At 45.5% G+C, this 25,296-nt stretch overlaps 1 protein-coding gene across 1 annotated transcript in view; it reads right to left on the minus strand.

The window, feature by feature from the left end:
- Positions 1-25,296, minus strand: part of LOC115099820 (ATP-dependent DNA helicase PIF1-like) — a gene marked incomplete at its 5' end in the record, with an annotated part of 57,545 nt that overhangs the window by 8,644 nt on the left and 23,605 nt on the right. Inside the window, 2 exon segments of the mRNA XM_029617668.1 lie at positions 9,559-9,750; positions 11,322-11,467. Coding sequence (XP_029473528.1) covers positions 9,559-9,750; positions 11,322-11,467 — 338 coding nt within the window.

Raw genomic sequence — 25,296 nt, forward strand, 5'->3', positions numbered from 1 at the left:
GAAGTCTCCTAGTATGATGGAAGGGATTTCAATGTTTATGTTGGCAGATAAGAATTCAATTAAGGGGGAGGGGTCCCGTTCGATGGATCCAGGAGGGGCATAAATGAGATAGATTTGCAGTGAGGGGGCTTTGAAGAGGCCAATTTCTAGCTTGGAGGGTGATGTGGTGTGGGAGAGTTTGAGATTAAGGTGTTTCTTGAAGGCTAGGAGGATGCCACCTCCTCTTTTCTTGGGTCTTGGAATGGATAGGAATTCGTAGGATTGTGTAGGTAGCTGGTTCAGGAGGACAATGTCTGTTTCTTTGAGCCAGGTTTCCGTGATGGCACAGATGTCTGGCTTGGTGTCAGTGAGGAGGTCATTTAGGATGGGGGTTTTTTTGGAGAGTGATTGGGCGTTGAACAGAATGATGGAGAGGGTAGTGAGTCCAAGGAATTGGTTGAGGGGGGTAGTGAGGATAGGGATGAGGGATTTGTAGGGGGGGGTGGGACGGGGGGGGATGGGAATGGGGGAGTCTGTTGTGGGGGAGGTGGATGCGGTTGATGTGTTGTGTGGTCATAGTGGGTGGGTAGGCAAAGGAGGAGGGAGGGAGAGGGGGTAGGTAAAAAGGAAACTGAGAGGATATAGGGTAGTACAAGGCGGGGATGAAGGTATCAAGGAGTTAAACTGAGAGAAGGGCACTGAGGAAAGGGCACAAAGCTGATTAGGTAGGGTAAGAGGTGTAAATAGTGTACCATGCAGGTTATACAATGCAGGTTATACAGCTTAGATAACATGCACAAATAACAGAATAGAGCAATTTAAGGTGTTAGGGGGAGTAGTCCAGTGGCTGGGAGGCAGGCTCATGAGCACCTGTGAGAGGTGGGATAGGCACTTTGAGGAGGTGCCCACTCACTCGGAGGTCCTGGAGCTGGATGGGTCTTGGCTGAGAGGCTGGCAAGTGAGCTGAGAGGCTGGCAAGTGGCTGAGAGGCAAGTGGCTGAGAGGCTGGCAAGTGAGTGACTACAGCCCAGCCGGGCATTTCAGCTCACTACTGCCACCTTTGGTGGTTCAGTATACTGTCTAATAAAAGAACTAGTGTGTGTCTGTCTCCTATCTCTGAGCCTGACCTGTGGCCCCTCTTGGGATCTTCCCCCGGGGGCGTGGTCATCTGCCACTGGTCCAAGGATCCACCCACAACTCTCCTAATAACTACAGATAGCAGCTCCTAACAGATTGCTAACTCCTAAATAACAACAGTCTATTCCAAAAAACAAAAAAATGTAGCGATTACTTACCTGATAATCTCGTTTTCCTTAGTGTATGCAGATAGACTCAAAACAAGTGGGGTATAGTGTGCTCGTGCTAGCAGTTGGAGATGGATCTGACGTCAGCACGGGTATATTTACCCCCGCAGGAAGTGCAGAAATTCAGTAATCTTCCTAGCAAAAGCTGTATGGATATATGTGTAACTGACCGATCGCTTAAATAAACAGGATTAACCTGACCGATTGATAGTAGCTGGAGACCACCAGCGTTCCCAACCGGAAGGCGTCGACACCCGGCAGGGTGGATGCCCTATCATAAGAAAACATGGCTTACCATGAGTCGGTGAATCCCCATGTATACCGGCAGCTGGGCGGGATGCTGAGTCCATCTGCATACACTAAGGAAAACGAGATTATCAGGTAAGTAATCTCTACATTTCCTAGCGTGTAGCAGATGGACTCAAAACAAGTGGGATGTACAAAAGCTACTCCCGGACTGGGCGGGAGGCTGCCCGAGGACCGTTTAGGATTGCCCTCGCAAATGCTGTGTCCTCCCTGGCCTGGACGTCCAGACGGTAGAATCTGGAGAAGGTATGGAGGGAGGACCACGTCGCCGCTCTGCATATCTCTGCGGGCGACAGCATCCTAGTTTCTGCCCAGGAGGCCGCTTGCGCTCTGGTAGAATGAGCCTTGACCTGTAGAGGCGGTGGTTTTCCTGCCTCTACGTAGGTCGCCTTGATAACTTCTTTGATCCAGCGGGTGATGGTTGGCCGTGAGGCCGCTTCCCCTTGCTTCTTCCCGCTGTGAAGGACGAACAGGTGGTCCGTCTTTCGTACTGCTTCCGACATTTCCAGGTATCTGGACAGCAGTCTGCCGATGTCGAGATGGCGTAGCATTCGACCTTCTTCCGACTTAGTCAAACCTTCCGTGGTAGGCAAGGATATGGTTTGGTTGAGGTGGAAGTGTGAGACTACTTTGGGTAAGAAGGAAGGAACCGTGCGAAGATGGATAGCCTCTGGAGTGATTCTGAGAAACGGATCATGGCAGGACAGTGCTTGTAGCTCTGAGATGCGGCGTGCTGAACACACAGCCAGCAAGAACACCATCTTCAAGGTTAACAAATGGAGAGACAGGCCTCAAAGGGGCCTGAAGGCGGATCCTGCTAGAAATTCCAACACTAGGTTGAGGTTCCACAGGGGCACTGGCCACTTCAGTGGCGGGTGAATGTGTTTGACTCCTTTCAGGAAACGTGAAACGTCTGGGTGTGTGGCAATGCTGTTGCCGTCCCTCCTGGGACCGTAGCAAGACAGCGCTGCCACCTGCACCTTGATGGAGTTGAGGGATAGACCCTTCTGAAGTCCATCTTGTAGGAAATCCAAAATGATAGGGATCTTAGCGGCATGTGGATTGGTGCTGTGAGTATCGCACCAGGCTTCAAAAACTCTCCAGATCCTTATATATGTTAGAGATGTGGAGAACTTGCGTGCTCGGAGGAGTGTATTACCGGCTCCAAGTATCCTCTTTTCTTCAGTCTAGCCCTCTCAATGGCCAGACCGTTAGAGAGAATTGAGCTGGATCCTCGTGGAGGATAGGACCTTGCCGCAGCAGGTCCCTGTGTGGAGGCAGGGGAAATGGAGTCCCTGCCAGTAATCTTCTCATGTCTGCGTACCAGGGTCTTCTTGGCCAGTCCGGGGCCACTAGAAGAACTAGGCCTCTGTGCCGCTGAATCTTGTGTACAGTGGCACCCAGCAGGGGCCATGGAGGAAAGGCATATAGAAGAATCCCCTGAGGCCATGGCTGTACCAGGGCATCGATCCCCTGGGATAGCGGATCCCGCCTGCGGCTGAAGTATCTGTGTACTTGAGCGTTGGACCTGTCTGCTAGTAGGTCCATGCCCGGCGTCCCCCACTGATCCACAATCATCTGGAAAGCTGTGGGCGACAGCTGCCATTCCCCTGGATTTAGGCTTTCTCTGCTGAGGAAGTCTGCCGTGGTGTTGTCCTTCCCGGCGATGTGAACGGCGGAGATGTCCTGGAGATTCGCTTCCGCCCAAATCATCAGGGCGGCTATTTCTAGGGATACCTGTTGGCTTCTGGTTCCGCCCTGTCGGTTGATGTATGCCACCGTGGTGGCGTTGTCTGACATCACTCTGACCGCTCTGTTGCGAAGTCTGTGGGCAAATCGCAGGCATGCTAGCCTGACTGCCCGTGCCTCTAGTCGGCTGATGTTCCACCCCGACTCTTCTCTGTTCCACTGCCCTTGGGCAGTGAGTTCTTCGCAATGTGCTCCCCATCCGTTCAGGCTGGTATCTGTAGTGAGCAGGGTCCAGGTTGGGGAGGACATTCTTGACCCCCGGCTCATGTGGCCGGGCTGCAACCACCACCGTATCTGATTCCGCACTCTGGCTGGTAGAGGTAGGTGTGTGGTGTAGTTCTGGGATCGTGGGCTCCACCGGGATAGGAGGGCGCGTTGCAATGGTCTCATATGAGCCCGCGCCCATGGTATCACCTCCAGAGTGGATGCCATAAGGCCGAAGACCTGTAAGTAATCCCAAGCTGTGGGCCGGGTGGCGCTCAGCAGGGCCTGCAGATGATTCTGGAGCTTTGATCTTCTCTTGGAGGTCAGGCTGACCTTGTCTTCCTGGGTGTCGAATCGGACTCCTAGGTATTTCAGCGACTGAGAAGGCTGTAGAGAACTCTTGTTCAAGTTTACTACCCATCCTAGGCTTTCCAGAAGAGCTATAACTCTGTTGGTTGCCTGGTGGCTCTCCTCCGGTGACGTTGCCCTGATCAGCCAATCATCCAGGTAGGGGTGGATGAGAATTCCTTCCTTCCTGAGTGCCGCCGCCACTACTACTATGACCTTGGTGAAGGTTCGCGGCGCGGTGGCTAACCCGAAAGGTAAAGCTCGGAACTGGAAGTATTGATTCAGGACTTTGAAGCGTAAATAGCGCTGGTGATCCCGATGAATTGGGTTATGCAAGTAGGCTTCCGACAGATCTAGGGATGTGAGAAACTCCCCTGGCTGTACTGAATGTTTGACAGACCGCAGAGTTTCCATGCGAAAGCTGGGGACCCGTAGGTGTCAGTTGACCGACTTGAGGTCCAGGACGGGCCTGAAAGTGCCCTCCTTCTTGGGCACTATGAAATAAAAGGAATAATGCCCAGAACATATCTCCCCTGCAGGCACTGGGATTATGGCTTTTAGGGACAGGAGCCTCTGCCAGGTAACTTCCAGTGCCGTCCTCTTGAGGGGCGAACAAGGAGATTCCATAAACTTGTCCGGCGAGAGCCGAAGAAAGTCCAGGTAGTACCCTTTTCGGATGATGGCGAGGACCCACTGGTCCGAGGTAATCTCAACACACCTGTGGTAGAAGAGGGTTAGCCTGCCCCCTATGGCTGCTACCCCGGGATGGGTCGGCTGATTGTCATTTTGGGGTGCAGCTGGGACCCGAACCCGAGCCGGTTCCCCTCTTGTTGCGCTTAGTCGAAAGGACTGGTTCCTGGCCTGCGGACGAGGTGCTTGGTAGCGAGTCCTGTAGGGGTGGAAGCGCTGCGAGTTTCTACCTCTGGATGGTCTAGGAAAAGGGCGCTGGCTCCTCCTTGTCCTGTCTTCTGGTAGACGGGGTACTGGAGAAGCGCCCCATTTATTGGCCAGTTTCTCGAGGTCGCTGCCGAACAGGAGGGATCCCTTAAAGGGCATTTCTCATGAGACGTGTCTTGGAAGATGAGTCGGCCGACCAATTACGCAGCCAGAGCTGCCTCCTGGCTGCCACTGCGGATGAAACTCCCTTGGCTGCCGTACGGACTAGGTCGGAGGCTGCGTCAGTGAGGAACGAGAGAGCTGATTCCATTTCTTCTCCCGGGGTGTTACTCCTAGCCTGTGATAAACAGGAACGCATCACCACGGTGCAGCAGGTCGCAATTCGTAGGGACATGGTTGCCACCTCAAAGGTCTGTTTCAGAATGGCGTCCAGTCGCCGGTCATGAGGCTCCTTGAGGGCCATCCCCCCTTCAACTGGAATGGTAGTGTGCTTGACCACAGCGCTAATCAAGGCGTCCACCTGAGGGCACCCCAGCAGGTCCTGGATAGCCGGTGCCAGGGGGTACATGCCCATCAGGGCCCAGCCCCCTTTGAAGGAAGCTGCTGGTGCTGCCCATTCTAAATCTATCAGTTGTGCTGCTTGCAAGAATGGAAAGTGGCGGGCTGTAGGACGAAGACCTTCCAGCAGGGGGTTCTGCGCAGAGGGTACCGTAGCGCTGGGACCTGTAATATCCAACTCCACCAGACACTGAGACACCAGGTCGGAGAGATCCTCCTTGGGGAAGAACCGCCTCATGGTTCTATATGGCTCAATCCCTGGGGGAAGCTCCCCCTCGTCCGGGAGTTCGGACTCGTCCGGTGAAAACCTCCTGGTCCGACTGATCCGGTGAGGTCCCACTCACGATAAGGGCGCGAGGGTCCAGGAACAGGAGCCGCCACCGCAGCAGCCGCCGCAGTCGCAGCCACCGCAGAAACCGCAGGAACAGCGGGAACAGCAGGGCCTGGACGGGAAGCCGTTTGCATCTGTACAAAGGCATGAATCCCCTTAAAGAGATCCACCCAGGAAATGGAAGCAGCCTCTAATCGCCGGGGTACAAGATCCCCCGGGATTCCCGATTGGTCGAGACTGCCCGCTAAATCCGGGGTAGCCCCTGGGGAACTGTCAGCAAATCGTGGCTGAGACTGGTCCTGGCCCGAGGGTCCCACGGCCTCCTCACATTGGACACATAGGGAGTCTGGCTCTTCACTGTGCGTGGCTCGAAGCTGGCATGCAGAGCAGAGGCTGAGGGCTTTAATGCCGGAGGCAGGCGGCGCCGCCGCTGAAGACGCTGAGGCGTTCTGCTCCATTGAAAAGTATGCGCTGAATGAGAAGCGGCAATAATATATGCTTAATAGAACAGGCGCACAATAATAATATTAAGCGGCAGCAATATGCGCTTAATACAACAGGCGCACAATAATATGCGGCAATAATATGCGCTTAATACAACAGGCGCACAATAATAATAATATGCGGCAGCAATATGCGCTTAATACAACAGGCGCACAATGATAATATGCTGCAGTAATATGCGCTTAATACAACAGGCGCACAATGATAGTATGCGGAAGCAATATGCGCTTAATACAACAGGCGCACAATAATAATAATATGCGGCAGCAATATGTGCTTAATACAACAGGCACACAATAATAATATGCGGCAGTAATATGCACTTAATACAACAGGCGCACAATAATAATATGCGGCAGCAATATGCGCTTAATACAACAGGCGCACAATAATAATATGCAGCAGTAATATGCGCTTAATACAACAGGCGCACAATAATAATATGCGGCAGCAATATGCGCTTAATACAACAGGCGCACAATAATAATATGCAATCTGTTCTCAGCAATATGCCGTTAGCAATACACGCTGAATGGTATTCAATAGGCTCTCATCAATAAGCGGTTAGCAATACACGCTGAATGGCAGTCAATAGGCTCTCAACAATAAGCTGTTAGTAATACACGCTCAATGGCAGTCAATAGGCTCTCAGCAATACACACTCTATGGCACTCAATATGTTCCCAGCAATAAGGCAATATACGCACAAGGAGGAATAGAGCCGCGTCTATTACGGGTGCTCAATACCTGAACAAGGCCCACAAAATGGCGCCCTCCACAGCGTGCCACGCCGCCGATCCTTGGTTCCTCGGAGACCAGAAATAAGAGATGTACGCCTTACCTGATCCTCAGCGCTTCCCGGCTGGAACCCGGGCGGTCTCCGGCTGCGGGGGGAGAGGGCAAGGACCTTCACCGCCACGTTTGAGGATATGCACCCGCTGCCTCGTCCACGCCGGGACAGAGGCGCCTCGTATGCCTCACCCGAACCTCGCCCGGGGGCTATGTCCCTGCCGCGATTCGGCCACCGGACCGAGGACTTAGACCTCTGGGGGATCACGGAAATCACCCCGGGAAACTCTACTGGGGGAGGGACCTTAGGGTATCACCGCATGAGTGTGGGGCTCGATGGTGTAAGAAAGTAGAAAATAGAAAGTAGATTTGGAAAACACGCTCAGCGATCGTGCAGGCTCTCCAAACTGCTTTGGAGACGGAAATTACTAAGTTGCTACGCTTCCTGTGGGGGTATATATATACGCCCGTGCTGACGTCAGATCCGTCTCCAACTGCTAGCACGCGGATACTATACCCATTCCTTCTGAGTCCATCTGGCTACACGCCAGGAAATATGATATTTCTGTACTCTTGAATGTGTATTGCATTATGGTCTCAATAAAGACAATTTAAAAAAAGAAAAAAAAATGAGACAGACCTGCTAAGTAGCTTCCATAAGAGAAGGAACCAGCCCTGGAAGTGCAATGGTAGCCAAGCCGCTGAATGACAGAGAGAGAGAGGCTAGCAGGAGCATCTCCTCGAGAAATGCCCTCACTGTTGGGATTGGGGCATACCCAGCGTTATCAGTGCCCCCCTATGCCTCAGATACAGGCTTTTCCCACACTCTGAGGCCATAAGTACTCGTGGCAAAGAAATTAAAATGTGAAACCCTCACTTTCTCAATACAAACTGTGAACGGATGTGCACTGTTGCCAGTTTCTCTCTCCTGAGCTACTCTGAGTTCTCATCTGCCTTTGCTTTATTTATTTGAAACTTTCCTGGTCTGAAGAACAAATACTTTTTAATTCTTTTTAAAGGGCAAGCGACAGCTTAAGACAGTAAGAGATAAGAAGGGAGGAGAGAGAAGGGGAAAAGCAATGCTAACCCCAAATTTGCCCTAGGAAAGCTGTAAGCCCTCTGGCTCTGGCACTGTTCAAATGAAGAAGGGAGAACAGGTTTTTCACTTCAGAAGCTGCCTAAATTTGGATCAGCTCGACTGATGGAGGGAGTACTAGACTTTCACCTCAGAAGCAGTCTCTCAGACTCCTCGGTCTACAGCATGGGATGCAGAGAATACTGACAGGCTGAGGTCATCTCAGGTTAGTAAGTATCTGTCTTCATCTGCTGACTAGTGTGTACAACCCACACATCCGAACTGGTCTGTGAGTTTACTATTTGTCGTTGACGTGGTATGGGCTGTAAACATGTAGTTTATGTGCACAAGCTATCGGCTATTCTAAAAGGTGATTTTTCAAAAGGTTACATACATAAAAATTAGCATATACTCGTATATATGCTATTTATAATCCTCAAACATACATGCGTAAGGATTCACAAGTAAATTTACACATATAAAAAAAGGGCCAATGGGGGTGAAATGAGGGGAGTTCAGGCTGAAGAGACAGGAAGGTCACAATGACCTACAGATGGACTAGGCAAACTGGTAGACAAATTGCTAAAACTAGTAATTTCATTGACGTTTACATGTTGGAAAATCTGCCGACTTACACAGGGGTAAATGCATGTAAATTACGCATGTAAAATCTCCTTGCATATATTTTTAAAGTAAGACAAATATAAATGCGCAGGGCAGTTATGCCCCCTTTATCTGGATAAATTCTGATTAATCTGGCTTTACTTATCTGGCTAAGTAAGATAATTGGATATGTTTTAAAAGCACTACTTATCCAGCTATCTTACTTAAGCAGATAAGTAGCACTTTTAAGACTTACCCCACTAGCTGGATAAATCAGAACTTAGCCAACTAATTTGAATATCTATTCACGCGTATCTTTTACATGCGTGCAAATGTTGCAGGGTAAACTTAAATGTATTTGATAAAATACTAGGGTGGCCATATACACGTGTATGTGGGCGCAAGCACAGTTACCCTCCAAACGCCACAGTAGATTGTTACATAGTTGGTAAGGATGAAGAGACCAATCTTCTTCCGATGGCCCAATGAGGCTCTCTCTGTGTGGTAATCCAGAAGAAAGTGAAAAACCATCTGAAATCAAAAAAACCTCCTTCCAAACCCCAAATATAACGCTGTTCAGAATAATTGGATAGGTACTGTTTTCTAGCATATAGCAATATAATAACGCACTTTTTCTTCCTCTAAAATCTTGTTCAATTTACTTTTGAATGGATTTCATGTTCTAGTTATAACTACTTCCATTAACAAAATATTCCATGTCATCACACTTTATGGAACTGTAATAAAAAAATATTTAAAAAGCAGAGAAATCTCTTCTTTTGAAGTTAATGAAATCAAATAACTCTAAATCTTAGAGGATCCACCTTGCATTGTTTGTCACCACTTCAAAAAAAGATCCTTCAAGATAAAAACTGAAAATAGGTAAGAAAGTTTGAAAGGGATGTGGTCACCTGTGCTAGAAGACACTGCTTCCTCAGTCTGCTGTAAAACTGCAGAACATGAGGGTCTGCTCTCACAACCTTAGGATCAAAATCCATTACCCTCAGGCCCTGAAGGCTCCGAGCTCGGGATAGGGCTACGTATGCCTGACCGCTTTCAAAAACACGAGCCAAAGAGATCTCCACACAGTCCAGAGACATCCCCTAAAAGAATTAAAGAAAAGGTTAGAGTGCATGATCCTATATGTCCTGTCTGCTTTCTAAGCACACACAAGGACAAGTCCAGAAGGTTATCATTCACAGTCATTTTAATAAAGTTCATAAGCAGCAACTCCACTGTTTAACAAATGCTTGTTTAAAGGGGTCCCCCGACACGGACCCGTGTTTCGCCGACAGGCTGCGTCGGGAGGGACAACACTTTCAAGAGATCCTTCAGTTTAGTCGGTAATGTGAAATTTCAGTGTTGTCCCTCCCGACGCAGCCTGTCGGCGAAACACGGGTCCGTGTCGGGGGACCCCTTTAAACAAGCATTTGTTAAACAGTGGAGTTGCTGCTTATGAACTTTATTAAAATGACTGTGGTGCATTTTATAAAAAAGCGCAAGCGTGTACTTTTGTTCGCGCACCAGGCACAAACAACCGTACGCCGGATTTTATAAGATACGAGCATAGCCGCGCGTATCTTATAAAATCCAGGGTCGGCGCCCACAAGAGGATGCACATTTGCGCGTGCCGAGCCCGTTCCGGGCAGCGCGTTTCAGGTGGCCGTTCCGGGCAGCGCAGGGCAGCGCGGGCAGCGCGGGCAGCGCAGGGCTCGGAGCGGCCTCGGAGGGAACTTTCCTTCTGCCTCCCCCCACCTTTATTCCCAAAGTTACGCCTGCTCAAGGCAGGCGCAACTCGCACACGCGGGCCGCCTGCCGGCGCGCCAGGTTCCGGTCCGGGGGCGTTCCAGGCGGCCCGCGTGTTTCCAGGGCCGGGAGTTACGCCTGCCTCGAGCAGGCGCAACTCGCACACGCGGGACGCCTGCCGGCGCGCCAGGTTCCGGTCCGGGGCCGTTTCAGGTGGCCCGCGTGTGCGAGTTGCGCCTGCTCAAGGCAGGCGCAACTCGCACACGCGGGCCGCCTGCCGGCGCACCAGGTTCCAGTCCGGGGGCGGCCCGCGTGTGCGAGTTACGCCTGCTCGAGGCAGGCGTAACTCGCACACGCGGGCCACCTGCCAGCGCGCCAGGTTCCGGTCCGGGGGCGTTCCAGGCGGCCCACGTGTGCGAGTTACGCCTGCTCAAGGCAGGCGTAACTCGCACACGCGGGCCGCCTGCCGGCGCGCCAGGTTCCGGGCCGGGGGTGGCCAGTCCCCAGACCGGAATCACGCCCGCGGCCACGCCCCCGAATGATGCGCCACCGCGCCACGCCCCCCCCCCAGGAAAGCCCCGGGACTTACGCTTGTCCCGGGGCTTGCGCACTCTGCCGAGCCTATGCAAAATAGGCTCGGCAGAGTGCGCAGGGGGGTGTTTGGGGTAGGTTTTCGGGGTTACGCGCGTAACCCTTTGAAAATCTACCCCACTGTGAATGATAAACTTCTGGACCAATCAAAATTCTTTCTGCACTTGTCCTTGTGTGCACTTTGATTGCTGAGTGCAGTCCCAGCTCGTTGGCTGTCTGGTTTCTAAGCCAGAACATTATTACAGCAATCCTCCAATCCCCATGCAAAGAATCTTCCTAACCAGCATCTAGGACTCTTACTTCCCTGACAGCAGAACCTGCAGGGTATATGGCTCACCTGGCTTTTATGAATTGAAATAGCCCATGCCAGTTTCAAAGGGAGCTGCTTGCGACTTAAAAGAACTCCATTACGGCCTTTGAAGATCCAACATTCTGGTTTAATAACCTCAGTGACCCCACACAGGAACCTCACATTAGGCATACCTGCAGAGAAATCAAATTCATATACTGTAAGGGAATTGTGCAGGTTTCAAAGTTATTATAATGATTTTTCAATATGGTTTGAATTATTTATTTATTTAATTGCTTTTATATACCGACATTCGATCGAGATATCACATCGGTTTACAATTAACTAAACAAATAAGGCAAGGTCTGCTTATTTTACATTGTAACAGGGTAAAATGGGAAAGTATAAAATAAACATTGTAACATGGTAACTTTTATAGGGTAAAAGGGAGAGTATTATAATAAGACATTAATACATATAACATTGTAGCTCGGGGGGATAGGATATAGATGTATTAATGATTACCTGGATTACTAGTATTATTGCATAATTGGATTTTGTTTTCCATTTTATATGGTATTCTTTGTTATATGATGTGTTTGCACTTGATATCATGCTATTGCTTTTTGATTGTACGTTTGAATTTATGTAAGGTGTGTTTTGCATTATTTATGTGACATGATATGTACTGTATTGATATGTTTATGTTTTCCATTTTATATGGTATTCTTTGTTATATGATGTGTTTGCACTTGATGTCATGCTATTGCTTTTTGATTGTACGTTTGAATTTATGTAAGGTGTGTTTTGCATTACTTATGTGACATGTTATGTACTGTATTGATATGTTTATGAGCATTCATGCTGTAATCTGCACTGATCAATTTGTAGTTGGATATAACAGACTAAGTACATTAAATACTTTGTCCACTTCAGATATTAACATGAAGGTCTATTGAGCGTTTGCTTTATAAAATGTGTGTGCTGATTGTGAAACTGATATGCAATCTGTTAATCAATGGAAAAAAAAACAATGCTTGGATTCTTTCAAATGTTTTGAAGTGAACAATGCAAAAGGTAAGTGCCACTTACTCTCTTTAACATCTTTATTAATTATTTCCATAACACATACAATTTAGGCAACCCCTATCCCTTCCTTCCTGTTCTTCCCACAGTTCGGTGATGCTGAGGAAGTTCTATAGAAGTTAGCAAATCTTAATCTTCAATTCCATTGGCAAGGAATTAAATGCCAACCAAATTTGTTGAAAGACATGTTGCTTCTTGGTAGAGCATTTATCCATCAATTTCCTCTCTAGCAGAAACAAATCCAACAGATACTCTCCAGCTTGTAAAATCCAGACTAGTATTGTCCAACCACTTAGCCAATATAAGCTTAAGCACCACCAGCAGCCCTTAACCAGGAGCATCTTGCAGATGTTTTGACCGATTGTAAGGAGTCTACATGACCTAATAAACAGAATGCCGCTGTCCATGGAAATTTATCTGTGAACAGTACTATGAAATATTGTAATAAACTTTGCTAGAATGGTTGGATAGAAATGCACAAATGCCGTTTTAGGTTGAAAACACTTAAGAATTATCAGACAATGCAACCTTAACTTTAAAAGCCTTGCTTGACCACATTATTATTCTGTTCATAATCTTTGAATTTCTCACATCATTATTCCACTCACTGCTTGTCTTATGAGATCATCTCAAGCATATATATAACCATCCAATAATTCACATTCCAGGTCATGAGTCTATACATCAGCTAATGTTTGTAACACTAAATATTTTGAGTTAATATGTAAAACTTATACATAGTGGTAACATTCACATGGTTTTTAACAAACTCAATAAACGGTGGAAAGGTCCAATAGTATATGACTTAACTATCTGCCTCTTCATGGGTGAGATATAGCTGCGAAACTGTAGATATACAAAGTAATCATTATTTAAATGTAAATGATTGCAACTATATACAAATGAATGTATCACTCCAGATTGCAAATTGATGCATGACTATTAACCACACCCAGTGTATATTCTTCCTAATACATCAGTAGTATTCATGACTTTCCATTTTCTTCTAGGCCAAGGTTCATATGTCAATCAAAACTTATTCAAGATATTTCAGCATTTTATCTTTTTCGGCCCTCTTTAATTCCACCTTACTTCTTGAAAGGCTCTTTTAAATAATCAGGTTTTTACTTCCTTCTTAAAGACTTTTTCATCTTTTAAGAGATACAGCTGTTTTGGCAGAGTATTCCATAAGATAAGGTACGGTCTTGTGCTTTACCCAGATGCACTTGTTGAAATGATGGAACAGATAATAGGCCTTAGTTTGAGGATCTTAAATTACGCTGGTGTGTATAAACAAGTAAACTTGTACCCAACCCTCTGATTCCTGTCTTCTGTAACATCTTGTGTATTCTAAGTAAAACTTTATAACGAATTCGGGCTTCAACAGGCAGCCAATGTAAATTAAACTGTACAGGGGTCATATAATTGTATTTCAAATTCCAGACAGTACCTTTGCAGCAGAATTTTGTAGTAATTGCAAGGGTCTTACCGTTTTTACCTATAATCCCAAGAGTAAGGAATTGCAATAATCCATTTCTAAAAAAAGTGTTTGTAATACTAACCAAAAACCATTGGGTTCTCGGAATGGCTAGAAAAGTGCTGGAAGTCCATCTGGGCCAGATGATTTATGTACTTTTAGCTCCTGAATTAATTGGAGGATATCTTGCTCTGAAATTTGCCTGTTTAGCCATTCTAGATTGGAGTATGTCAACTGAGAAAATTATATCAGCCCAAAAATTTATTTTTGTCATTAATGGACTCTTTTAATGACAAAAATAAATTTTTGGGCTGATATAATTTATTGTAAACCGGCGTGATGTGCTCGCACGAACACCGGTATATTAAAAGCTGTTAAACAAATAAATAAATAAATAAAAGTTTCTAAAAACTTCTCCAAAACCAATCATAGAGAGCCTATTGTCCTTTTCCATTTTTTATATTTATTTATTACATTTATAATCCACTACATCCAAATGCTGTGGATCTGTGCAATTTACAGCTTAAAAAACATACAAACATTAAAAATTAAGATACATTTACATAAACTTCTTTATAAACATATGACCTTATAAATTTTCTAAAAAAAATTCAGCTCCTCCATTTTCCTTAATTCATTAGAAGCAGTGTTTCACTGCTTGGTCCTCCTATAGAAAAAGTTCTATTTTGCATTTCCTAATTCTTATAACTCCTAAAACTTGGTTCCATTAAAAGATTTTGTTCTAAAGAATGTAAGATTCGACTGTTGTCATAAGGTTGAACTAATCTAGACAAGGAATAGCCTTCAATATGCAAAGCTTTAAACAATACCAACATCTTGAAATCTATTCTTTCCTTTACCAGCAGCCAATATAAGATTAGAGTTATATGCTCATGTGGTTGAGATTCCATAATCATTCTAGCTGCTCCATTTATAACTAATTTAACACACTTAATAACTTCTGTAGTAACGCTACATACAGGACATTGCAATAATCAATCTTACTTATTACTTCCATTGTCCTCAAATCTGTTAAAAGACAAAGGCTTTAACTGTCAAACCAGACATAACCTTTTAAATGCCGCTTTTTCCACTTTCTATATTTGAGACTTCATAGTTAATCTTAAATCCAAAATCACTCCCAAATTACAGGCTTCATCCACTATAGCAGTGGTTCTCAACCTTTTTCCCATCGTGACACACCTGACAGGCCACGCTCACATGTCTGACACACTGCTCATTACAATTCACGGCGGAAATAAAAAGTAAAGGCCCAGTAATTATTTTTATTGTTTAAAATGACACAAGGAAAAGATACATATTCTGTCTGAACAGAAATTACATAAATAGTAAACATCCCACACCAAAACAGCACCAATTTCCAGCACTTAAACAGTAACCACCTTACCTAAGAAAAGGCAACACTGAAATATTACACCAGGCCTTAAGACACCAATACACCTCCTATTAGGAAAAGGGACCAAGTCAGGCTGCTATAGAGCCCTACAGAGAAACTACACGCCAGCAGAAAACCTCACCTGAGTCACATGTGCTGACCCTCACCTAACAAAGAATAAAGAGACCAAAACGCATAACTAGAAGCATGCAGACAAAAACTGAATTGGAAACCGCAGCAAGCCAGAGTCTCTGTATGCAGTGCAACAAAGGAAAAAGAGAAACATCACCCATCCTTATAAAACAAATCAAGAAATATAAAATCAGTAGCAGTAAAACCATACTAACAAAAAGAACAGATTATTTTAAAACAGCTGATGAATGGAATATCCAATAATTAAAAACTCATATAAAAAATTTCTAGATACCAATAAAATATTTCAAAATAGCAGACACAAAGACACAGTAATGAAAAATAAGGATACAAAAATGTTTTTGTTCTGCATACCTGGAAACGTTTGTTCCCTGTATGTACCAGGATCAGTCCAGACGGTGGATCTGGAGGAGACTAATGACTTATACTATTTGTCCTCTGGTCGGGTCCGAAGAAAGGTTCACCGGCCTCGAAGACTACGATTGCACGATGGCTAAAGGACGCCATTGCCGCAGCTTACATCGGAGCGGGACGAGCTCCGCCTGGTGGAGTTGTCGCACACTCCACTCGCTCGCAGGCAGCTTCCTGGGCGGAGGTACGGTCCGTCTCCTCTCAGGAAATTTGTCAAGCGGCCACATGGAAATCACTGCACACTTTCTCGAGACATTATCGATAACACCTGGCGTCGTCAGCATCGGGGCACTTTGGCGACCAGGTTCTCCGAGCAGGGCTCTCAGGGTCCCACCCGATTTAGGGAAGCTTGGGTACATCCCACCGTCTGAGACTGATTCTGGTACGTACAGGGAAAAGAAAATTATTCCTTACCTGCTAATTTTCGTTCCTGTAGTACCATGGATCAGTCCAGACGCCCACCACTCTGGCTCCTGCTCGGGTTCTCTCTTTGGCTGACTACTTTATCGTTCATTGTTTCATTGCTGTATTCACAGCTCCCTACAAGTTGGTTTTCTGCCAAGAGTTACCAGTTACAGTTCACGTTACTTTTTCTAGTTGTGTTGATGGTTAAATAAACTTGATCCAGACTGTACTCTGTCATTAATCGAGCTTTGATATACTTATACTGAGCTCCTGCAGAGGGTGTGCTCGCCTATAGGGTGACGTCCCTCGAGCTCTGTTCTGACTCCATCTGCTGGACGGGGGACATATAGATGATCGGAGACCCTGAAGTCATTAGTCGCCTCGAGATCCACCGTCTGGACTGATCCATGGTATTACAGGAACGAAAATTAGCAGGTAAGGAATAATTTTCTTATATCCAGGTGTCCTGAGATTGTTTTGAATTAGCAGGAGGGGTGGTTTGCTTGGAACTTTCTCCTCTCTCTCAGTCACATACCAGCACTCTCTCTCACACTGGCTCTCAATGACACACCTATACACACATGCTCTCAGTCACTCACATATACACATTAGGGATGTGAATCGTTTTTTGATGATTTAAAACAATCATCAGATATATTTTAAATCGTCAAAAATCGTTAAGAGTCGCGATACAATAGAAATTCCCCCGATTTATCGTGAAAAATCGTAAATCGGGGGAGGGCGGGGAAAACCAGCACACCAAAAAACCCCTAAACCCACCAAGACCCTATAAAACGAATCCCTTACCTTCCCCCACCCTCCCGAACCCCCCCAAAACATTTTACGAGTATCTGGTGGTCCAGTGGGGGCGCAGGGACCGATCTCCTGCTCTCGGTCCATCTGCGCCATTTTGGCTGCCACTCAAAAATGGCGCCGATGGCCCGATAAACCCCACCCCCCCCCACCAGACCCTTTAAAAACGACCCCTTAGCTTTTCCCACCCTCCCGGATCCCCCCAAAACATACCTGGTGGTCTAGTGGTGGTCCCGGGAGCGATCTCCCGTTCTCAGGCCGTCGGCTGCCACTCAAAGATGGCGCCGATGGCCCTTTGCCCTTATCATATGACAGGGTATCCGTGCCATTGGCCGGCCCCTGTCACATGGTAGGAGCACTGGATGGTCGGCGCCATCTTTAAAGATGGTGGCGGCCATCTTTAAAGATGGTGGCGGCCATCTTTAAAGATGGCGGCCAGCCAGTGCTCCTACCATGTGACAGGGGCCGGCCAATGGCACGGATACCCTGTCATATGGTAAGGGCAAAGGGCCATCGGCGCCATCTTTGAGTGGCAGCCGACGGCCCATGGGTGGGGGTTGACGTTCATCTGTTTTCTCTGAGGTGCGCTGCTCATTCCTCCGGCCGTGTCTCTCTTCTGTTCTTCGGGCCGATGCTGACCAAACTCACATGGTCTCTTCTTCCCGCACACACACCCGTAGCTCATCACTTCCTCTTCCAGGCTGCGGCGGGGGGCGGGAAGAAGAGACCATGCCGGTGCCGCTGACTCCAGCTGTCCTGCCGCGTTCCGCCCGGTCTATCAGCATTTTAAGCCCGGGCGGGGGAGGACCAGGGAGCAGTTGGGTCAGCGGGGGACCGGGAAGTGTGGCGACACACCGGTTGAGAACCACTGCTCTAAACAACATCTCTCTTTTTTAATTGCACCCAACTCAGGACGATACACCATGGGATTTACCATCAGAACCCTTTTAGATGCTTATTATAAATCTCCATTAGACTTTAACCATCCATTTGTTAACTCCTCCACATTCAATTTCTGGCAATCATTCTAATCCCTATTCCATCCCATTCTTATTTAAAAGCAGACATTTCTACTCTAGAACAAATCCTTTTCTCCCTCTTTTTAAAATTTGCTTGCCCAATCTTTATACAAAGTCTCCCTATTACTGTCCTATGATCAGACCAAAGTACTACACACGTCTGTAGATCTTCTACTACCTGCTTTCTACACATATCCTCTAAACATATATAATTGGATTTTTACTTGTGACTTTTCCAAATTTCCCTGATTTACTGTCAACTGGAACAGTCTGTGTTTAAATGCAAACAATGACTCAGTCACCCTTGGATGTAAAAGATCATTTAAAGTTTTTGTGCATTCCAGAATCTAACCTTCAAGTCATCTGTATGAAGCCTATTCATTTGGTTTTTGTAGTATGTCAGTCACTTTTCCAGGTCTAAAATATCTTTATTCCACTTCCATTTCCTGCCAGTTGTATAACTAATTATTTCACCTCTAAGTACAGCCTTCACTGCCTCCCAGAATAATATTGGATTTGTTTTATGTTGAGCATGAGTAGCTTCAACTGCTGCTATTTATTCTACAAAAATAATTTATATTCTGTGTAGTTACTTAGCAAATGTGGTGCATTGTCTCTTGCATAGAGGAGGTGTCTCCCAGGGCTACTGCCCAAGAGGGAAGGGTTAGGTCGGCCATCATAGTTGGTGATTCAATTATTAGGAATGTAGATAGCTGGGTGGCTGGTGGGCGGGAGGTTCGCCTGGTAACATGCCTACCTAGTGAGAAGGCGGCGGACCACATGTGTCACATAGATATGATTTTAGACAGTGCTAGGGAGGAACCAGCTGTCGTGGTACATGTGGGCAATGATGACATAAGAAAATGTGGGAGGGAGGTTCTGGAAGCCAAATTTAGGCTCTTAGGTAGAAAGCTTAAATCCAGAACCTCCAGGGTAGCTTTCTCTGAAATGCTCCCTGTTCCACGCGCAGGTCCCCAGAGGCAGGCAGAGCTCCGGAGTCTCAATGCGTGGATGAGACAATGGTGCAAGGAAGAGGGATTCAGTTTTGTTAGGAACTGGGGAACCTTTTGGGGAAGGGGGAGTCTCTTCCGAAGGGATGGGCTCCACCTTAACCAGGGTGGAACCAGACTGCTGGCGCTAACCTTTAAAAAGGAGATAGAGCAGCTTTTAAACTAGAACAAAGGGGAAAGCCGACAGTCGCTCAGCAGCGCATGGTTCGGAGAGAGGTATCTTCAAAGGATACTAATGATGCATTAGAATTAGTGCATCCCGACAGTGAGGTTCCAATAATTTGAAAAATAGTCCAAGTGCCTGTAACTAAAAACTCACCTGAGCTAAAAAATTCTAACTTATCCCTATCAATTAAAAAGCAGAATAAAAATACAAACAAAAAGCAAACTTTGAAATGTTTGTATGCTAATGCCAGAAGTCTAAGAAGTAAGATGGGAGAATTAGAATGTATAGCAGTAAATGATGACATAGACTTAATTGGCATCTCAGAGACATGGTGGAAAGAGGACAACCAATGGGACAGTGCTATACCGGGGTACAAATTATATCGCAATGACAGAGAGGAGCACCCAGGAGGCGGTGTGGTGCTTTATGTCTGGGATGGCATAGAGTCCAACAGGATAAACATCCTGCATGAGACTAAATGCACAATTGAATCTTTACGGGTAGAAATCCCTTGTGTGCTGGGGAAGGAGTATAATGATAGGAGTATACTACCATCCACCCGGCGAAGATGGTTAGAGGGACAGTGAAAATTATTAGGGAAGCTAACCAAATTGAAATCTCCCATTTTTACTGCACTACCAATTACCCCAAGATTGACTTGATAAGTGAAACATCAGGGCATGCTTGAGAGATAAAGTTCCTGGATGGAATAAAAGACAGTTTTTTGGAGCAATTGGTTCAGGAACAGATGAGAGAAGGAGCAATTTTAAATCTAATTCTCAGTGGAGCACCAATTTGGTGAGAGAGGTAACGGTGGTGGGCCTCTTGGCAATAATGATCATAATATTATCAAATTTGTATTAATGACTGGAAGGGGGACAGTAAGTAAATCCATGGCTCTAGCACTAACATTTCAAAAGGGAAACTTTGATAAAATGAGAAAAATAGTTTAAAAAAAAAAACCACAAAGGTGCAGCTACAAAAGTAAAAGGTGTGCAAAAGGCGTGAACATTGTTAAAAAAAAAAAAATTACCATCCTAGAAGCACAGTCCAGATGTATTACATGGTGGAAGGAAGACAAAATGATTACCGGCATGGTGTTGCGCTGGAGGTGGCCTGGTGCAGGATTGGTACGGCCCTCTGGTCGGACCCAGAGAGCGCCTGCCACCAGAAGGCGGAGCACACGAGAAACAGAGGCTAGCTGGAACTTCGCCAATAACAGTCCAGGGTTTCCGCAGGTTGAGCCCTTGGGTACCTGGACTTAGGTGGGCCTCAGATGGTCTTCCGGAGAGGTAATGGAGGGGTGTGCCCACCACGAGCAAGGGTGCGGGCTGATGCAAGGAGGATGGACCAGGCCTGAACTGGAAGCTCCAGAGATCTCAGGGAGGTAACAGTTCAGGAAGGTTCTCTGGGCGAGACAGGCAGCGCCTGCGGGTTGAATCCAAGCAGGTTGGTCTGGTAGTCACGATAGGCCAGAAGAGTGTGTCCGAGTGAAGTGCAAGGGTATCCATCCAGAAGTGGTCAGCCAAAGCAGGGGTCAATACCAGGGTCAGTCCGAGGGTAGTCAAGGCAAGCGAGAGTCAGTTCCAGGCAGCAGATGAAGAGAATGGTCAGGCAGGCAGTGGTCAATTCCAGGCAGAGACGAAGAGAGTAGTCAGGAAGGCCAAGGTCAATACCAGAGATCAGTCCGAGAAGGTACTACCTGAGTAAGGACACAGGACGCAAGAACAAGGATCAGATACAAGGAACAGGCAAACCAGTAGAGCAAGGTGTCGACCCGATTGCCAAGGCGAGGTCCTGAGGACCGGGCCTCGCTATATATAAGGAAGTTATGTGACATCATCATTCTGCGTCCGACTAAGTTTTCCCGCGCTTGGCCCTTTAAATCTGAGGATGTTGGGTGTGCGAGGCCTAGGGGCGGAGCCGAGGTGGCCGAAGACGCGGAGCCCCGACGGGAGCTCCACTGCGAGGCCTGCGGCATGGAGGAAGCCGGAGAGGGCCGTGGTGAGCGTTGGGGATGCCGGGAGCTGGCAGCAGCGGTGAGACCGGAGCTCGTAGAGGGCAGCGTGAGGTGAGCAGGCCGGTCGTGGCACCCTTGCAGCCGGGATGCACAACACATGGTTAAAAGATGAGGAGAAAGAGGCTATTTTAACCAAAAGACCTTCATTCAAAAATTGGAAGAAGGATCCAACAGAAGAAAGTAGGATAATGGATAAGCATTAGCAAGTTAAATGTAAGACATTGATAAGAAAGGCTAAAAGAGAATTTAAAAGTTGGCCATAGAGGCAAAAACTCACAATAACTTTTTAAATATATCAGAAGCAGAAAGCCTGCGAGGGAGTCGGTAGGACTGTTAAATGATCGAGGGGTTAAAGGGGCACTTAGAGAAGATAAGGCCATCGCGGAAAGATTAAATGATTTCTTTTCTTCGGTGTTTACTGAACAGGATGTTGGGGAGGTACCCGTAATGGAGAAGGTTTTCATGGGTAATGATTCAGATGGACTGAACCAAATCACGGTGAACCTAGAAGATGTGGTAGGCCTGATTGACAAACTGAAGAGTAGTAAATCGCCTAGACTAGATGGTATACACCCCAGAGTTCTGAAAGAATTAACAAAATAAATTTTAGACCTATTTCAATTAATTTGTAACCTATCATTAAAATCATCCATTATACCTGAAGATTGAAAGATGGCTAATGCAACCCCCAATATTTAAAAAGGGATCCAGGAGTGATCCCGGAAGCTATAGACCAGTGAGCCTGACTTCAGTACTGGGAAAAATCATGGAAACTGTTATAAAGAATAAAGTTACAAAACATTTAGATAGTCATGGTTTGATGGGACACAGCCAGCATGGATTTACCAAGGGAAGTCTTGCCTCGCAAATCTCCTATATTTTTATGAAGGGGTGAATAAACATGTGGACAAAGGTGAACTGGGGGATGTGGTGTATTTGGATTTTCAGAAGGCTTCTAAGAAAACTAAAAAGTATTTATTTATTTAAAACTTTTCTATACCGTCGTATAGTAGTGCACCATCACAACGGTTTACAGTCAGGCACAAATATGTGGTTTCTCAATTATCCATAGGTTGCCATTATTATACGGTTACATTGTTCAATAATATACTCTAAATGGGGAATGGGTGTGGTTACCATTTATGATTAGCTGTCTTTCTAATTTAATACTTAATTGTGAGAAAATAATAAAAATAAGCAATTCTGCTTTTTTTCTTGTTGAATAGGAGGCAATGTCCTATTGTGGATTGCCAACTGGTTAAGAGAAAACAGAGAGTAGGGCTAAATGGTAAATTTTACCAATGGAGAATGGTGAATAGTGGAGTGCCCCAGGGATCTGTTCTAGGGCCACCACTTTTTAATATATTCATAAATGTCCTGGAAATGGGAACAAGTGAGGTGATCAAATTTGCCTAGGATCGTGAGATATCGCAAGAGAACCTTGCAAATCTGGGAGTCTGGGCATGCAAATGACAAATGAAATTTAATGTGGACAAGTGCAAAGTGATGTACTTAGGGAAGAGTAACCCAAATTATAGCTACAAAATGCAAGGTTTCACATTAGGAGTCACCATTCAGAAAAAGGATCTAGGCGTTATCGTTGATTATACATTGAAATCTTCAGTTTAGTGTGCGGTAGCAGCAGCCAAGAAAGCAAACAGAATGCTAGGGTTTATTAGGAAAGGAATGGAGAATAAAACAGAGAATATCATAATGCCTCTGTATCACTCCATGGTGCATCCTCATCTTGTGTTCATATATCATACACAAACAGAATGCTGGGGATTATTAGGAAAGGAATCACTCCATGGTGCATCCTCATCTTGTGTTCATATATCATACACAAACAGAATGCTGGGGATTATTAGGAAAGGAATGGAGAATAAAACAGAGAATATCATAATGTCTCTGTATCACTCCATGGTGCATCCTCATCTTGTGTTCATATATCATACAGAAACAGAATGCTGGGGATTATTAGGAAAGGAATCACTCCATGGTGCATCCTCATCTTGTGTTCATATATCATACACAAACAGAATGCTGGGGATTATTAGGAAAGGAATGGAGTATAAAACAGAGAATATCATAATGCCTCTGTATCACTCCATGGTGCATCCTCATCTTGTGTTCATATATCTTACACAAACAGAATGCTGGGGATTATTAGGAAAGGACTGGAGAATAAAACAGAGAATATCATAATGTCTCTGTATCACTCCATGGTGCATCCTCATCTTGTGTTCATATATCATACACAAACAGAATGCTGGGGATTATTAGGAAAGGAATGGAGAATAAAACAGAGAATATCATAATGCCTCCGTATCACTCCATGGTGCATCCTTATCTTGTGTTCATATATCATACACAAACAGAATGCTAAGGATTATTAGGAAAGGAATGGAGAATAAAACAGAGAATATCATAATGTCTCTGTATCACTCCATGGTGCATCCTCATCTTGTGTTCGTATATCATACACAAACAGAATGCTGGGGGATTATTAGGGAAGGAATGGAGAATAAAACAGAGAATATCATAATGCCTCTGTATCACTCCATGGTGCATCCTCATCTTGTGTTCATTATATCATACACAAACAGAATGCTGGGGATTATTAGGAAAGGAATGGAGAATAAAACAGAGAATATCATAATGTCTCTGTATCACTCCATGGTGCATCCTCATCTTGTGTTCATATATCATACACAAACAGAATGCTGGGGATTATTAGGAAAGGAATGGAGAATAAAACAGAGAATATCATAATGTCTCTGTATCACTCCATGGTGCATCCTCATCTTGTGTTCATATATCATACACAAACAGAATGCTGGGGATTATTAGGAAAGGAATGGAGAATAAAACAGAGAATATCATAATGTCTCTGTATCACTCCATGGTGCATCCTCATCTTGTGTTCATATATGATACACATACAGAATGCTGGGGATTATTAGGAAAGGAATGGAGAATAAAACAGAGAATATCGTAATGTCCCTGTGTCACTCCATTGTGCATCCTCATCTTGTGTTCATATATCATACACAAACAGAATGCTGGGGATTATTAGGAAAGGAATGGAGAATAAAACAGAGAATATCATAATGTCTCTGTATCACTCCATGGTGCATCCTCATCTTGTGTTCATATATCATACACAAACAGAATGCTGGGGATTATTAGGAAAGGAATGGAGAATAAAACAGAGAATATCATAATGCCTCTGCATTGCTCCATGGTGCAACCTTCTTGAGTATTGTGTGCAGTTCACCACATCTCAAAAAGATGTAGCAGAATTAGAAAAGGTACAGAGAAGGGCGACCAAAATGATAAAGGGGATAGAACGATTCTCCTATAAGGAAAGGCTGAAGAGGTAAGGACTTTTCAGCATGGAGAAGAGACAGTTGATGGAGAAATATGGTAGAGGTTTATAAAATAATGAGTGGAATGGAATGAGTAAACTTTAATTAGTTGTTTACTCATTCAAAAAGTACAAAGACCAGGGAACACACAATGAAGTTACTAGGTACCGTATTTTTCACTCCATAAGACGCACCTAGGGTTCAGAGGGGGAAAATTTTAAAAAAATGGTATGCTAAACTGGCTCCGTTCCTGGGCGTCTGTGCATCTTATGGAGCATCTGTTTCCGGCATTAAAATTAGGGGTGCATACAATTTTTTTTTCGTCCCCATTTCGTTTTTGGGTCTGGGGAGAGCCATTTCGGTCCACTCCCTGGTTCAGATAACTTTTATCGTGCTATTTCGTGGGGAAAAAAAAACACCCCAACCCTTCAAATTTAATTAAATACAAACCTCCCTAGGAACACCGCATCAAGTGACTCTGACACTTTCTTTTTTAATTATTTGATTTCCACAGAAGACTCCCCTAGTCAGTTAAACAAAGACGTTTTGTTGGAGACTTTGTAGATAAATATTTGCAAATGTGAGCATATTGTGGATAACTTTTGTGGCTTTGTTCTTGGTGAAAGCAACCTCATGGACTTTTCCACCTTTACAAGTTTAGGGATTTTTTTTAGCTAGTTATGATTATATATGAATAGA

This window comes from Rhinatrema bivittatum, chromosome 10 (assembly GCF_901001135.1).
Source record: "Rhinatrema bivittatum chromosome 10, aRhiBiv1.1, whole genome shotgun sequence".
Classification (NCBI taxonomy): Eukaryota; Metazoa; Chordata; class Amphibia; order Gymnophiona; family Rhinatrematidae; genus Rhinatrema; species Rhinatrema bivittatum.